Source organism: Mus musculus, chromosome 3 (genome assembly GCF_000001635.26).
Source record: "Mus musculus strain C57BL/6J chromosome 3, GRCm38.p6 C57BL/6J".
Lineage (NCBI taxonomy): Eukaryota > Metazoa > Chordata > Mammalia > Rodentia > Muridae > Mus > Mus musculus.
This window is the reverse complement of record NC_000069.6, coordinates 145,999,206-146,016,762: the sequence shown is the minus strand read 5'-3', so window position 1 is coordinate 146,016,762 and position 17,557 is coordinate 145,999,206. Positions and strand designations below refer to the sequence as shown.

At 44.5% G+C, this 17,557-nt stretch overlaps 1 protein-coding gene and 1 long non-coding RNA gene across 5 annotated transcripts in view; one reads left to right on the top strand and one right to left on the bottom strand.

Moving 5' to 3' along the window:
• The window catches only part of Gm40166, a 28,293-nt gene extending 13,926 nt beyond the window's left edge, over nt 1–14,367 (top strand). The window contains exons 2-3 of the long non-coding RNA XR_867698.2: nt 7,757–7,894; nt 12,043–14,367. This is a non-coding gene — a long non-coding RNA (predicted gene, 40166). The remainder of the gene's footprint in view (nt 1–7,756; nt 7,895–12,042) is intronic.
• Syde2 (synapse defective 1, Rho GTPase, homolog 2 (C. elegans)) overlaps nt 1–17,557 on the bottom strand; it is a 34,316-nt gene that overhangs the window by 4,958 nt on the left and 11,801 nt on the right. For all 4 annotated transcript variants that reach the window (XM_006501292.4, NM_001166064.1, XM_006501293.2 and 1 more), the window contains 4 exons: nt 14,350–15,440; nt 9,621–9,747; nt 2,324–2,505; nt 936–1,167 (listed from right to left, as the gene is read on the bottom strand). In XM_006501292.4, coding sequence (XP_006501355.3) covers nt 936–1,167; nt 2,324–2,505; nt 9,621–9,747; nt 14,350–15,440 — 1,632 coding nt within the window. The remainder of the gene's footprint in view (nt 1–935; nt 1,168–2,323; nt 2,506–9,620; nt 9,748–14,349; nt 15,441–17,557) is intronic.

The window sequence follows — 17,557 nt, the reverse complement described above, 5'->3', positions numbered from 1 at the left end:
TTTTGCTTGCATGTATGTCTGTGCACCTTGTGCACACCCGGTGCCCCAAGAGCTGAGAAGAGGATTTCAGAGTCCCTGGTACCGGAGTTCTCGATGTTGTGAGCCACATGTGAATTCTGGGAATTGAACCTCTGGGAGGGCAGCTAGTGCTCTAACTGCCGAGTCACCTTTTCAGCACCACACAAATTCTTAAGACCAAAAGGTAATTGCCAGCATGAGCTGAAGTAATTTAAGAGTAACCGTTAGCATAGTAATTCTGTAAGGAAGAATGGACGTGGGCTGGAGATGACTTGGTTACGAGCACTCGCTGCTCTTCCGGAGGAGCCACACCTCTGCTCTGGTAGCTCACAACTGCCTCTTTAACTCATGCTGCAGGGAACCCAATGGGATCTTCTGGCCTTCTCAGGCTCCTCTACGCACACACACATCACATAAGTAAAAATAAAATAAATATTAAAAATACAAAAAAGAATAATAGGCTTAAAAAGAAAAAGAATTTTGGTTCAAAACAAATTAAATTAAGGTGAGCAACAGAATATTATGTGCTAAAAGCTGTGCTGAGCACCCTAGGGACATCTTGGTACTTAATTTTCACACAAAGTCTATAAACTCATGAGATTAAGATGGAACACAGTTACGTCTACGGTTATAAAGAGTTTCCCAAAGTCAGAGTGCCCTAAGTGGCACAACCAGCAATCTGAGCCAGCTTTTACTAAGCCCAAAATATATACGATGGCTCAAATGTCTACAATGTTATGAGCAAACACAAAATATAAATAGCAAACAATACAGAGCAGGTCTCAATTCCTTAGTACAGAAAAAGCAAAAAAAAAAAATCTAGATTTGTTTTCCCAACCATATCTGGACATTTTAATCATTAGCTAATCCAGACATCCCATTGCTGTTAAAGAAATGTACTCCAGAGAATCCTCTACCTGGCCAGAGCTGGAGCAAGTAATGAAGAACCTCGATGTGTTTTTTAAAATCCAAAGCACTGGCAAGCTCTTCAGAATCGGTGAAGACTCTGTTGTTGTGGGTTGAAGCCTCTTGCCTCTGGTTAAGCAACACTGGTCCAAAGCACACAGCCAAATTCTGGCAGGTCATCTTATTCACTTCGTGGTAGGAGGCCACCAGTTTCAGATGATCCAACAACATCTTCAGGGTTGCCTAAGTATGTCCAAACACAATTTAACCCAGTAAGTGCTTAGATGTCTATATAAAATACTTAGTAATATACTCTAAATTCCAACGGGCCTCCCACCAGCTTTCTCCTCCCTCTCTACAGTGCCAACAGCAGCTGTGGCAATGTGAAGGAGAGGTCATGTCAAATACCCATGATCCTCGGGTTTCTAGTGAGGACTGCTACACTAGGTAGCCTGAGGTAGGGCACAGGCACAACTGTGGCGATCCTCTGGGAAAAGATGGATTTCGAAGGCCAACATGTTTCTCCTGTGTTAACTAATAAATATTTTAAGTAGTCAAAATTATGAAGAGAGAAAAAAAAAACAATAGAATTAAAAAAGAAAAATTCCCGAGCTGGGCACAGAAGGTCAACAAAGGAGGAGCTAACCTGGGAGAGAAGGGACGTGAGGACGGGACGGGGAGGACTGGAATGAGGGGAACTGGGAGGGATGTAATGCATGAAAGAAGATTAAAAGCTAAAACAGAAAGAGATGAAGGAAGCTAGCTGAAAAAAAATTATTTGTTTTAAGCACCTATGGAAAAAGAGTGATTTTCTTTTTGAAGTATATTTCATCATCAACTTAAGAAATAAGCTTTATAAATTACATTTACAATTTGCTTATAATTATAATTCATATTTATAAATTAAATAATTTCTTTATAAATTATATTAAATGGATGCAAATTTAAAACTGCTCATCACGGGCTGGAGAAATGGCCTAGCGGATAAGAGTGCTTGCTGCTCTAGAGAAGGCCGGTGAGAACAGGTGGTCCGTTCCTAGCACTGATATCAAGCAGTGCAGCTCAAGATGGCCTGGAATTCCAGCTCCAGGAAATCTGGCGCCCTCCTCTGACTGCTGTGGGCACCAGGCATGCATGTGGTGCACATACAAACACTCAGGCACTCAAACATCCACATAAAATGAAATAAATCTGTAAAGCAGGACTTAGAAGGCACACTCATGCCTGGGCTAACGATACACACAGAAAACATAAAACTGATCTCTAAGAGACGTTTCAGAAGCCGTAAAGGCAGAGCCAAAGGCCACCTGCCACAAATGTCTGAGTCCTAACCGACAGTGATGATGTGAGCTAACACACGGGCTGGGTCTCGGGAGAAACGGCTATCAAGCACACTTGCCTTCTCAACGTCCGGCAGGCAATCCAGGAGGTCCACAGTGAGCCTGGAGTCACTGGGCTCGTTCTCACAACCACTGGACGACATTTTCAAAGGACTCTTCGCCATGGCATCCAACACAGCCTCATACAGCTGCTTGGTTATTAGGGGAGAAGGGAGTTCTCTCAAGTAGTCCTTAAGAACCCCTGTGAAATTAGACCAGAGACAGTAGAGATGGGTCTTCACAGTCCGGTAAGTACAGTGAACTCTTTAGAAATGCAAACATTATGGCAGTCAGCTTTAACACTCTGAAAAAATAATATGAACACAAGGGATTCTTGCAAAACACTGGCGACTTATATTCCCGTAAGTTGCTTTAGTAACTAGCTTTGTTTGGAGCATGCTAAAATACAGACATGATTTCCATAGTTCTGTTACGGCGTGATGAAAGCTGTTCTTGATACCTAAGTCCTATGGACCCTGCCCCCTGTGTAAAGTCCTGCACGTATTAGTTAAGAAAGGAGGGAATACGAATACTGCCTGTAAACCGTTAAATTATCCAAATTTTGAACTTCAAAATCTTTAAGGGACACAGAAAAGGAACCATCCGTCCAAAGCTGTTGTAAATCGTAGAGGGACATCAATGACTCTCCCCTCTGATGCTGCACGTGTATCTTAAACAGATATACTAGACCAGCAGTCTATGGTGCCACGCTGTCATACAAAAGGAGAAAGATCACTCCTCACACCAAGCAAATCAAAACAACAGTCTCTGGGCGTGCTATAGAACTCCATTAATCCTAATACGTAGGAGTCAGAGGCAGACGGATCTCTGGAGTTTGAGGTCAGCCTGCTCTACAGAGTGAGTTCCAGGAGAGCCAGAGCTGTCACACTTAGAAACCCTGTGCTGGGGTGGGGTGGGGGGTGGGGGTGGGGTGAATTAAAGCAAAGGTCAAGAGCAGGAAGCATCAGACTTGTCGCTATATAAGAGAAGAATGAAGAATATTATCTATAGTAAGTTTCTTTTTTTTTTTCTTCTTTTGGTTTTTCTCTGTGTATCCCTGGCTGTCCCAGAACTCACTCTGTAGACCAGGCTGGCCTCGAACTCAGAGATCCGCCTGCCTCTGCCTCCCGAGTGCTAGGATTAAAGGCGTGTGCCACCACTGCCCGGCTTATAGTAAGTTTCTTAAGAGAAGCCTGAAGAATACTATCTGTAATAAGTTTATTTTCAAAAACATTTGTGATTGAGCAAGATTGGAGAAGGTAGGACATGACTGTTTGCCAGGTTTTGTTCGGGCTTTACCATCCAGAAGGTAGGACATGACTGTTTGCCAGGTTTTGTTCGGGCTTTACCCTAACCCTAACCCTAACCCTAACCCTAACCCCATCCAAGTGAGTCTTCAGTTATAGATTGAAATCAGGGACCCAGGAGGGGTTACAGCTGAGCAGGTAGGAAGAAGGTTGTTTGCGAGACAGTTTGCTCCACACAAATCTCGAAAGCTCAGGAAGACATGAGCAACAAGCTGGACCTGAGAATGAGCAACTGAGAGATGACTGTTGCCCAGGAGGTGTAAGCCTGGAGATATGAACTGAAGGTCACCTTCTGTTACACAGCAAACTCCATGATGGGCTGGTAACAGGGGCCTGGGCTCCTACTCCAAAGTGTGTGTGCACGCGTGTGTGTATGCGTGTGTGTGTGTGTGTGTGTGTGTGTGTGTGTGTGTGTGAGAGAGAGAGAGAGAGAGGAGAGAGACTGTCTCTTCTCTCTCTCTCTCTCACACACACACACACAGACACGCACACATGCACACATACGCACGCACACACACACACACACGCACACACACTCAGGAAGCAATAAGCAGCGTCCAGAGATGACTAGGAAATAACTCCAAAGGAAAGAGCTCTCTCAAACGTGATGAAGAAAGAGGGACTAAAAGACACCATGTGGGGCTGGAGAGATGGCTCTCAGCAACCACATGGTGGCTCACAACCACCTGCAATGAGATCTGATGCCCTCTTCTGGTGTGTCTGAAGACAGCTACAGTGGACTTGTACATAATAAATAAATAAATCTTAAAAAAAAAAAAAAAGACCCCATGTGGTGAGAAACGGTGGTGTTAGGATGAGGAGAAAGACGTGGATGCGTCCAGGGAAGACAAGGAAAAGCTGCTTCGAGACAGGCCCTGAGGTACCAAATGATGCACAATATTAACTAGGTTAGATAAGAATGGCCATAAATACTGTGGGGATCGGTCTGTTCCAGGCCCTGCATTGAGATCTCCTGACAGGGCCCCTGTATGTATAAACAAATTCTTCTTGCAGAGGGATTTTGTAGCTAGGTATAGGAGACAATGACTTAGAGGCAATGAGAGATAAGGACAAAAAAAAAAAAAAAAAAAAAAAAGACTCATCTGAAAAGAAGATCAGCTGTCTTGGCAAGCAGTCACAGGGAACAAAGGCCAGTCAGAGAGCTGGTCAGGAGATGAATGGGCATGAGAGAACACAACAGAAAGGTCTCCAAGGCCCAGAAGAGAGGGACCGTAATCACCTGGACTTGGGGAAGTCCGCTGGGAAGAAAGCAGAGACTCCTGAGAAAACAGGAAGGAGTGGAACCACTTCAAGATGTCGGGAAGATCCTTTGTATCCAACACCAAGGGAGGCGGGAAGTGGGAAGAATGGAAATGGATACAAACACTAACAGCCTGGCCAAAGCAGAAGCAGAGGGCGCTGCTCCCATCCCGGAAGTGAGGAGGCAGGAGCCCATGGGCGAGGCATGAGGAGACCAAGACTAATGAGACACAGGCAGATAAGGGGTGGAGGACAAAGGAGAGAGGGAGAAAGGAGAGAAGAGAGAAGACCAGTGGGGGGAGGGAGAGGGAGGAAAGGGGAGGGGGGGGGGAGAGAGAGAGAGAGAGAGACAGAGAGAGAGAAGAGAAGAGAAGAGAAGAGAAGAGAAGAGAAGAGAAGAGAAGAGAAAAAAGCAACCCCAACACACGTTAGCCCCACAAAGAATTAAATACTTGAGGGAAACTAAACAGGGGCAAAACTTTACTCAGAAAACTAAGTCTTAAAAAAAAAGCAACTATATCCCATGTTTCTACATCAGAAGATAACATTGTGAAGATAACAATAGACCCTAAATTGATTACAGAATCAATGTAGATCCTAACAAAATCCCAGCTAGGAGCTGGAGGTATAACTCAGAAGTAGACAGTTTACTTAGCGTGCATAAGCCATTAATTTGATCACCATTATCACCAAATAGAAAATAGAATAAAATCCAGCTAGCTTTGTCACAAAAACTTACAAACTGATCCTAAAAATTATATGTAAGAAATCCAAATAAGTCCAAAAGTCCTGGAAAGAGAAATGGGAGAAGCTACACCTGCCAATTTCAAATTTTCCTGCTAAGCTTCAGTCATGCGTGTGATGCCACAGGCATCAAGACAGGCAGCCTGACGGACCAGTAATGGGAGCCCACAGTCAGTCAGTGGGGCTGGAGACATGGCTCAGTGGTTACAAGCCTTGTCACTCTTGGAGGCCAGGGTTCAGTTTACCTCACAGCATCTGTAACTCTAGTGCCAGGACTCCATCTCCCTCCTCTGACCTCAGCAGGAACCAAACAAGCACACATGTGCACGGTGCAGATGCGCACATGCACATACATACATTTTACTGTATGGCAATTATGCCTCAATCAAGCTGCTATGTAAGGCTAACCACAGGCACTGGTCTTCCCAAAGCGGCGTGGGACATATAGTGGAAGAGGCTGAAATAATGAACTATGGAGAAGAACACGGTCACAGTGAGGACTTAGGAGAAAGCAGCAAGCAAACACAAGCTAAAGGAGACTCAGTGGGGAAGAGCAACTGGAAAGTAAGAGAGAAAAAAAGGCCTGAAGGACAGGAAGAGGTGGATCTGGAAAGCAGCAAACGGATTCTGGATGACAAAACCAGGTTAGCTCTCAGGAGTGAGTCACTACAGCAGAGGTGACGTGAAGGTCACTGGGCGCAGAGATGCGCGTGCTCACTTGTAATCCGAGCACTTGGGAGGCTAACATGGGATTGTACATCTGAGGCCAGGCCGAGCTATTTCATGAGTTTCCGTCTCAATAAACAAACCACTTGGGATGACAAAGAACTAAGAGTCTAGTGTTCTGAGCCGGTGGTTTGGATGCTAAAGTCATTTAAAATGATGGAAAATGAAACCGGAAACAAGGTATCAAAGATCTCACTAGATAGACTCCATACATTAAACTCTGTACCTGCTCTAAAGCAAAGCACTTTGTCTGGACTGTTGCCTTCTGTTCCAGACAAAACAACTAAAAGCACATTAACTTCTGAGCATGCGGCATCACGTGGATACATCGGCATGCTCCGTTCGTTCCTCGTATTTCAGACTCACTTAGTTCTTATTTTCCACAGTTTATGCACAACTGTGAGTTCATGTAGAGTGAATATGAGACAGCTGTCACTGGCCAATTCCCAAACCCACGGTCCGGCGTCCTCCCTCCCTCCCTCCCTCCCTCCCTCCCTCCCTCCCTCCCTCCCTCCCTCCCCCACCCCTGAGGCTCGGTGGCCCTGTGTGTAATTTATCCCAATTCCAATGCTGCTTCTCAGATAAAACATTTCATTGTCTTTTATATTTTTTTTAATCAAGAAAGAAAGCGGCTCCAAATTCTTTTGAAAATTAGCTTCACTGAAACGGAATAGTGCAAATAACGGGGGCAAGAGCCATGGAGTCTGTGGTTCAGACTCCTATTCAGAAAAGAGTGCCACAAACCAGACCTTCCATAACCTGTGTTCATGTCCAAGCCCCAAGGATCTCTTCCTAAACACAACAGCCGACCCAAATCACAGCTTCCACCCGGGACACAAGCACACAGCATCACTTTACTTCCAGGCTAAGGCTTTGCTGAGACAAAAATTCATTTTGTTTATACTTTCCTAGAAATAGGTATCTACGAAACTTTCCTTTAATGAAGTCTTAGGGTGAATCCTCTGCTAATTTTGCAAAGCGTGTATTTTCTCTCTCCTTTTTTAAAGCAATAAGCTGCTCCTTACCAAAAACTTAAGTTTCCAAGTTGTTAAATTTTTATGAGGCAGTACAGTGGGACATGGAGGCAGAGGTAGGAGGGTCTCTCTGAGTTCGAGGCCAGGTTGGTCTACATAGAGTGCGCTCCAGGACAGCCAGAACTATGTAGTGAGACCCTGTCTCAAAAGGAAAAATAGGGGCCGGGCATGGTGGTGCACGCCTTTAATCCCAGCACTCGGGAGGCAGAGGCAGGCGGATTTCTGAGTTCGAGGCCAGCCTGGCCTACAGAGTGAGTTCCAGGACAGCCAGGGCTACACAGAGAAACCCTGTCTCAAAAAACCAAAAAACAAAAAAAAAGAAAAATAGGAAAAGAAAAGAAACCATAAAAATGGAAAAATACCTTGGTTTGATTTCTCTTAGCTTGAGATCAAGTCACATCATTCAAGATGACAGACAGTAAGCCTTCTACCTAAGTCACTCAGCACCCTGAGCCAGAACCTCAACTCTTCACAAAGCCACAACCCTGAAAGCAAACGTCACTGTACACTCTCTCTTCAGGTAAGTGTACTTTCCTTAAATCCTTACCTGAAATTGATAGTGTGTAAGATAAGACTACAAGTTAGGAGAGATAAGCACCAATGCTTTCAGACAGAGGAAATGGTAGACGACATTTTCAGCGAAGAAAGCAAACCTGCCAGAGTACACTGAGGCAGAGGAATGCCACTGAGTACCTACGGATGAAAAGGTTTGCGGCCTGGGGTTCGCTTCTCAATAACAAATCATGGGCTGGAGAGAGAGGCAGACCGTAAGTCCGGTCAGGTGCTGATGACTGTGAAAGTCAGGTGCATGGAGTGGGCTCTCTCTCACGGTATTCTGCTTCTGCACTGGCCTCTAAACGGTAGCAATTAAAAAGACACAATAAATGGTAAGTGAACATGATGGTTTGTATATGCTTGGCCCAGGAGTGGCACTATTAGGAGGTGTGGCCCTGTTGGACTAGGTGTGTCACTGTGGGTGTGGGCTTAAGACTCTCACCCTAGCTGCCTGGAAGTCAGCCTTCCACTAGCAGCTTTCAGATGAAGATGTAGAACTCTCAGCTCTGTCTGCACCATGCCTGCCAGGACGCTGTCATGCTTCCCACCATGACGATGGTGGGCTGAACCTCGGGACCTGTAAGCCAGCCCCAGTGAAATGTTCTCCTTATAAAGATCATGGTGTCTGTTTACAGAAGGGAAGCCCTAACTAAGACAGTAAGGAACTGGACGGGGCAGATTACCTCCCCACAGGCTAATTCAAGTGCCTTTCCCTGTTCTCCTCTCAGAAGCCCCGCCTCCCCCAACATACACACACACACACACACACACACACACACACACACACACCCTGCAGTGCAACCGCACTGTCTGTAACCTCTGCAGGCTCCAGTTTCCCAGACTTTGTCTCTTTCAGATAACTCTCCAAGGTTGTGCCTTCTCTGCTACCTCCGAAGCTGACAGATTGCCAAAGTACTTGTCTTTTATCGGTTTTATGGACAATCCATAGATTGAATTCTCTATGACAGTTACTCTCAAGCTTCCTTTTTTTTTTCCCAGTGCCTCACGGCTACTAGTACTGTTCTCAATGCTATACGTGCGGCTACAGTTGCCGCAGGGACAAATAAGTCTCTTCATGCTGGGAATGAATGGTGGTGCTGACCCATATAACCCCAACACTTGGGAGGCTGAGGCAGGAGGATTGCAAATCTGATGCCAGCTTGAGCTACCTGATGAGATCTTGACTCGGGGAGGAAAGAGGAACGCCCCAATTCCCACGATAGCTTTTCCTCAGCAGCAGAGAACCAAGTTCCCTTGGATGTGTGTACCCTCAGGTCCCCCTCACCCGAGATCTCCAGGGTGTACTTTCTCCCTCTCGTCTCTGAAGTCCATCAAGTACAGTTGCCTGATTAACATCCCTCAAAATAGCCTTGAATGACTGCAGTCTGCTACTCAAAACACTTTAATGGATCCTCTGCCGAGTAAGTCTAAGTTTTTTAATCAGTCACTCGTCTGCCAGTCAGGCTGCCTCCTGCGGCTGCTTCTCTCCTGAAGACACAGGTCTGCTGTTGGCTGCTTAGTAACAGATCTGCATCTTAGTTCCTCCCCTCAGAGAATAAACAGTCAGTTTATGAAGGAAAGCAAGACTTCAGAACAAAAGCAAATCAAACGTAGGTTATAAACACTTATTTCCACATTCTTTCCTATAGAATAATATCCTACAGAACACAAAATAATGCCCATGTTTTTACCTGTTATTACATTTATATCTGGGTACTGGTTTTCACACAGACCAACAGTCTTGCTGTCCTTCTCAAAAGCCTCTCGAAGCTCTTTCTTCACCGCCGCTGAACCACACAATCGATACAGGCCTACAACCTAGAAACAAAATGCCGCGTTACAGAGACGATAATGAATATGATGGCATGATATAAATCCCATGAACCTGACAATCAAAAATACCCTGCTGTCATCCTAACACCTCAAATGCAGCTTCTGAAATCTCTAATTAATTGATGAGATTGTGACAGAAGAAAATAAAGCCTATTTTAAATTTTAAAACAAATAAACAAACAGGAAATAAAATAAGTAAAATTAAAAAGGTAAAATAAAGTCTACTGTAAAATTTATACAGAGTTACATATATAGTGCTCACTCCGAACCTACAATGAGCAGACTTGTAAGGTAATGAGCATACTTGAGAGCACTTCTAATTATTGAGTTTTCCTAATTTCAACACACAGCCAGGGAGATGAGGTCAACCTGGGGATGTACCCAGAAAACAGAATGATGTCCTGGATATAGCAGAGCATAACACCCAGTGTGGCCGCACGCACGTCTGTAGGCCCAGCTCTTGGGAGGTGGAAGTGGGAGGGTCAGGAATTTAAGATCATCCTGAGCTGCATAGCAAATTCAAAGCCAGCCTGGACTACATGAGAGTGATTTCAGATAGGAGGGAGGGAGGGAGGGAAAGAAATAAATTTACAGAGAATAGGGTTGTCATCTACACTTTCAAATCAAAAGGATGTTTAAGGAAGCGGTCACCTTGAGTTGAAGAAATAATTACAAAAAATTGTTTCACAATAAAACATGTACAATAATAATAACAAGGCACGAACAACCCTCCAAAACTTGAATTAGGAATCTCTATATAATTTTAAGAGATATAGAAAATGAGGAAGACCACTGAAATGTCCGGGTTTACTCACGACTGCCTCTCCCCCAATCACTGAACTACAAGAGCAGAGAGGCCGGTCTGATACAGGACCGCGGCAACAGTCACACGGGCAAATGGTCTCCAAAGTTCCCAGAGATGACTTTCTGTACACCCAAAACACGGTCAGAAACCTGAATCTGCTTCAAAGAATATCCACGCACAATGCTCCTATCGGCAAGAAGGTCAGCGACACATAAGGAAAACCCAGGAACGTGCTAGAAAGACAATTCTCATTTCCAAAGTCGTGACTGTAGTCCTGAGCCATTCATACTGAGAACAGCAAGTGAGGGCTAACACACCATCTCAATAAATGCACGCTGTGAACCCAGGCAGCTGGACACACACAGTACATAGACCTGCATGGAGGCAAACACCCACGCACATAAAATAAAATAATTTCAAAAGAAAATCCAGACGGCTGTCAGATATAAAACCTAGAGGAGCCGGTTCTCTGTCAGGGTCCAACCTAGCAAATAGAATCCCTTTACCAAGAGAAACCCACAGAGTACGAAAGTTTGATATTTTAGGCTGTGCTACACACACACACACACACACACACACACACACACACACACGACAAAGAAAATAAAGCCCAGATATTAAATGGGGTCAAGGAAAATGCTTCCACAGTGAAAGAAACCAATTTTATGATAGCCCTTTTTGTTTAGGGCCATTTAAGTCTTATGCTAAGAAAGTACATATACCTTTGAACTTGAAGACCTGTGACAGATTACAGCACTATTTAAGACAGTAAACACTAAGTTGATCAAACAATTTGATCCCCAAAGACTCAAATCACAAACACAAATTTTAAAAAGATGTGTGGTGGCACGCGCCTTTAATCCCAGCACTCGGGAGGCAGAGGCAGGCGGATTTCTGAGTTCGAGGCCAGCCTGGTCTACAAAGTGAGTTCCAAGACAGCCAGGGCTATACAGAGAAACCGGTCTCAAAAAACAAAACAAAACAAACAAACAAAAAAAAGATACAGAGGCAAAAATCTACTGTGCATATCAAAGAAAGGAAGCTTAGGATGTAGCCCTCAATTCAGAGGCTGATGTCCTAAGTTGCGAACACACTTGAGCTATAGTGGTCAGGCCAAGAGTGTGATCTCTGCAATGACCTTCCTTTCCCATCAGAAGAACAAAGGCAACAACAGCATTGACAGCATCACAGAAAGTCTATGTCACTGCCACACCCTCTCTTTGTATGAATCTCAAACAGTTTCACAGTAGAAAAAAAAAACAAAAAACAAGACAAAAGGTCAACAAAACGTTAGTGGTGGTCACGTGCGGTGGTCACGTGCGGTGGCCTGCATGGCGCAGGTATGAGAAAGAAGCCCCTTTCATGTGGTTCTCTCCACGTGTGTATCGGTGGGGAGAGTGGAAAGACTCGAAACAAATACTTCCTTAACCATACACAACTTTCTAAAATGATTTTTTTGTTACTTTATTACACAGAAAGACATTAGCCTGCACATAAGTCTATGCACTGTGTGCCTGCCTGGTGCCCATGAAGCCAGAAGAGGGTTAGGTACCCTGGAATTACAGACACTGGTGAGCCACCGTGCGGTTACTGTGAATCAAGTCCAAGTTCTCGGCAAGAGCAGCTCGTCCTCTTAGCTGCTAAACCGCCTCTCTAGCCCTCAGAGACTTATTTTAACTCTGTGTGTGTGTGTGTGTGTGTGTGTGTGTGTGTACATGAGTGCAGGTTCAGAAGGGCTGGCTCCCCTGGAGCTGGAGTGACAGGCAGAGATGGGTGCTGGGAATAGAACTTGGGTCTTCTGGTAGAGTAGCAAGAACTCTTAGCCCTCTCTCTAGCTCCCCAAAATACAATTCTCACAGTGTATGGTGGTGCAGTACTTTGGAAGTGGAGGCAGAAGGATCAGGAGTTCAAGACCAGCCTTAGCTAACTACCTAGTTTTTTTTTTTAAAAACAAACAAACAAACAAACAAACAAACCAAAAAACCCCACACAATTCCAAATACCCTGCAGAAAGCTTTTAGGTCACAGGACACCTTTATTTTGTATTACTATCACTTGGTTATTGTGTTGTGTGTGCACAAGTGTGTAGCTATCCATGTGTGGAGGTCACAAACTCCTTTTCTCCCTCCACCAGGTAGGTCCCAGGGATCAAACTCAGATCAACAGCCTTTACCTGCTGAGCCATCTTGCTGTCCCAAAAAACCTTTCTTCCTTTTTTAAGAAAAAAAAAAAAAAAAATTTTTTTTTTTTTTTTTTGGTTTTTCGAGACAGGGTTTCTCTGTATAGCCCTGGCTGTCCTGGAACTCACTTTGTAGACCAGGCTGGCCTCGAACTCAGAAATCCACCTGCCTCGGCCTCCCGAGTGCTGGGATTAAAGGTGTGCGCCACCACGCCAGGCTTAATTTTTTTTTTTTTTTTAATTTCCTGTGCACTGATGTTTTACTGCATGTCTGTCTGTGTGGCGGTGTCAGGTCCCCTGGAACTGGAGTCACAGACAACCGTGAGCTGCCGTGTGGGTGCTGGGAACTGAAGGTGGATCCTCTGGAAGAGCAGCCAGTGCTCTTAACCTTTGAGCCATGCTCCAGCCCCCAGGAAATCTCTCTTAAAAGAAACCTTTCTAAACTTTTATATAAATAGTATCATTGCTAAAAACAAAAGTCTTTATCTATCTGTTTTATGTATCTTTCAGAAAATAAACTAAAATATAACACCGCTTGAGCTCTTTAGTTTAATATGACATTGAAAAGTATCTGCGTAATGATTAACTTTAAATTCTATGGAATCTCCCAGCTGTCTACACATGGCTAGGGTGGGGTAGAAAAGGAAATGGAGACCCTTAGGAATAAAATGTAGTTGTCTGAAAGTTGGACTGTCACGTAAACACTTTGCTCCAAAGAGACAACATAGAGACAGATTCCTGTCTGAACTGAAGTTCTTTCAGCTTACACATCCTGCTTCTGGGTACCATTTTCAAACTGTGTTACAAATTACAAGAAGTTATCTCTTCTCCAGGCTGCCTTTGCCATCCTGTCTTTGATGAATGGAAGGATGTCTGTGCAGTTGAGAGCACTGGCTGCTCTTCCACAGGGACTTGGTTCAACTCCTAGCACCCAGATAGCTACTCACCATTGTCTACAAGTCTAGTTCTGGGGCATCCAACACACTCTTCAGGCCTCTGTGCCCCAGGCACACATCATGCAGGCAAAATACTCATATACATAAATAGTAAAAAAACAAAACAAAATGTGGACGTGGACACGCGTTCTTATCTGTAGGAGCTCTCCGCATCTGGAGTGCAGCCCCGGAGTAAAGAGGCAAGTGTGATCACACGCCAAGTAGGACTGATGGTAGGGAGTAAGCACGGGGTTAAACATGGATGTGAAGCCAGACCCTGGAATCCACTGTTGAACTGCCCCAGAATTTCAAAGCATGCAGAAATTCCTGTTAAAGAGCTGAGCCTTTCTGTGTCATCAGCTTCTCCTGACAAGTCACTGTAAAGAAAATCTAGTCCTTTCCAGCCCTAAAGCCCACACACTTCACAACGTAAACTGCAGATCTGTGTAGCATGCTCTCAAATCACAGCAACGAAAGTTAAGACAGGAAACACACTCCAAAATAATGATGGCGGTGATGGTGGTGGTGGTGATGATGATGGTGACGATGTAACGCAGGGCCGGGGAAATATCTAAATCTTTTCTCCCCACTTAGCCTTACCTTGAATTCCTTTTCCCAAGACCTAACAACCAATCAATAAAGGAAAAAGCAGAGAAACAGTACAATACCTGACAACCCCTCTTTTCAATCTCCACGATGCATTTCTGTATCAGCAGCGGCACCATCAAGCCTACGTTTTCTTTCTCTACAACTTTTTGAATGTCGACTCCGAACATCACCGCTTCGCGGTTCTTATCCAGGCCGTGCAGAGAATTCTCCCACTGTTCCATCAGGGTCACCTTGACGTAAATAAGGCCTCTGGGCTCCAGCTTGACAGCCAGCTGATGCGTTTTTGTAACTCTGAATAAAGCGGGCAGGACGACTGTGCCATGACAGCACACGCGGTTCCTCCTCGGCGTGGGCTCCCAGCTGAACACCACCAGCTTCAGATGCTGCGCATTTTCAATCTCTATGTTGAACGTGTGGTCCATGTCTAAGAAGGTCGTCCGACAGGTGAGCAGGGCCGTTCTGGCTTTGTTCACTGAGTCTACCTGAATGGCACAAAACACATCTTTCGAATCTATCCGGGGCGGTTTTAAACCCTCAGCTCCATAGAAGTGTACGCTCATGAGGCCGGATATGTACTGCGAGCATTTGGGTTGATCCGCAAAGCTGTAATGTCTGAAGGCACCGATGTCTAGTTCATTTTTGCTACAACTGCTTGGGACAGTTTCTCTCCCTTTCCCAAGTTTGTGCTCCGATCCATGCTTGCTAGATCTAGTTCTCAGTTCGGGTGAGTCTCCGTCGCTGAGGTACCCACCCTTGCAGGAATACTTCGAGCTCCCAAGGGGTTTCTTCCGGTAGCTGTGCCGAGAGGATACGGTGGTATCAAGATGGTACCGGCTTATCACGTTCCTGGTGGTGTTCCCGGAAGTCAGAGTGACACCCTGAGGAATTTCTCGACAGTTCCATTTAGACAAAGGAGGGGTGCTATCCGGATTATTCACATAGTGCAAAGCTCCCCTGGCCCCCAGCTTTCGGCTGAATTCTGGCAACCTTTTCATTTTCATAGAAAGTTTCCTCACAGTGCGTGGAGACTTTATTTTATCTGGTAAAGACCAAGTAATGGAACTGCCTTTCTTCCCAGGACTGGGGCTTGGAGAAGACGGCTCCATCGCTCTCAGTTCAGTCCTATTTGTAGAGACTATGATCCCGGGACCTTAAAAAGCAGAGAGAACAGTATTATAAAGAGAACTGACCGACTTCTGCTCTATCCCTACCGCGTAGGCAAACTGGTCCTCACCTGGACTGAGAGGCCCACACACTCGGCTCTCAGCACAGAGACGGATTTGGATAAGAGGATGCGCCCTGCGCCCACCTGCTCTTCTGAAGCCTGGGACGCAGGGCCAGGGCTCCTTGTACAGTTTTCCCTTTGCAGTGAGTGCAGAACCTGAAGTTTTGGGGGAACTAGAAAAGGCTCCATCTCAGTCCATTCAACCAGAAACTGAACTCCCACAGCACAGTCCTGCTTCTGTATTTGTACCCTCTAAAGCCAAGTGCTGTTGATTTAAAAAAAAAAAGTTAAAAACCAAATAAGTCCGTAACTTGGGTAGCAAAGAGGCCTTCTTTGTTCTAAAAATCTACTAGGATATACAGTTTAGTATATCCAACTAAACTTCCCGGTGAGCTGGGTCTGCTGAAGCAGTGATGTTTATGCTAACTGCTAAACTCTACCAGTTAAAACTGATGGATTCATCAATTTCATTTTTGAGTTTGTACATGTTCCCAATAAGTTTTCAAATTAATTGAACAAAATAAAAATATGTTCTGAAATACATAAATTAGGATTTCCTTTTATTTATTTAATTTTTTTGTTTTTTGTTTTTTGTTTCTGTTTTTGTTTTTCAAGACAGGGTTTCTCTGTGTAGCCCTGGCTATCCTAGAACTCACTCTGTAGACCAGGCTGGCCTCAAACTCAGAAATCTGCCTGCCTCTGCCTCCCGAGTGCTGGGATTAAAGGCGTGTGCCACCACTGCCAGGCTAGAATTTCCTTAAATTAAAACAAAACAAAACAAAACAAAACAAAGTGGTATCGTTGCAATTATTTAATATTTAATTTTTCAGGCTTTGTCCACTCCTTTACATAAAGATCTAATAATATTAAGACCAGAACCTAATCTTGGCAAAGCTACTTCAGGGTTAAAATGTGAACACGTTTATTTGTTCATAGATTAAATGACCTTTCTTGAAAGCAATGACAAAAGGTCTCCTTCCATCCATCTCTGTACTGACAATATTGTCTGTACAAAGAACGGCGACCATTTTAAATCTGCACCCTGGGCTTTTCTGGTAAACAGCTAGTAAGGAATGGAACGCTTGCGGCGTACGGGACAAAGCATCTCTTGTACTGCCTATCACAAAACAGTCCTTCTGGCTTACTCACCTAGAACACTTATGTACGTGTGTGTATGTAGTGTGTGTATGTATGTGTGTGTGTGTGTGTGTGTGTGTGTGTGTGTGTGTATATATTTAAATTTATATGTGTAATTATTATAACCTAGATAGGCTACCTAGTATATTAAACCGCTCTGGGTTTTCCTAAATTATTAAGGAATTTAATATTCTGTATCTTTTTATAAACTGTGAACAGTTTCTACTGTCACTCATTGTGAACGTGAAGTATTTTATGTGTTAGAGCTTCTTCTGCAGACAAGAGGGAACTTATTACTACAGAAATGTGGGGCTGAGGAGACGGTTTCCTGAGCAATGCCTGCTACGTAAACAGGAGAACCTCAGTTCAAACCGTCAGAAGGTAAGTAAAGTCGGGTGTGCTTGTGTGGTCTGTAGACGGTGTTCCTGCAGTGAGACGGGAGGTGGCTCATGCAGGGGTGACCCACAAAAGGAGACCCTACCTCAATCAAGACACCCAAGGCTGTCCCTGACCTCGTGAGTCCTGTAGCATTCGTGTCCCAACTCACACACAAGAACTAGCGTGTGCACACACAGGCCGGAGAGAGCAAGATGGCTTTGATTCTTAAAATTCAGTAAAATTTAAAAAACATAAAATCCGATTTTCATTGAAACTACAATTATACCAAGCAAATCACAAGACAGCTATGAGAAGCAAGTATAAGATGAAAAATGCTTAAATATACAAAATTATATGCCCAGCTATAGGTGTTGGATCCTCTGGGAGTTATAGGTGGTGGCTGTGATTGTGAGCCAACTGATGTGGGTGTTAGGACTCAAACTCAGGTTTCCTGCAGGAGCAACAAGCTCTCTTCATGCTAAGCCATCTCTCTCCAGGCCTGAGACACCTTCACTTTATAAGGACAG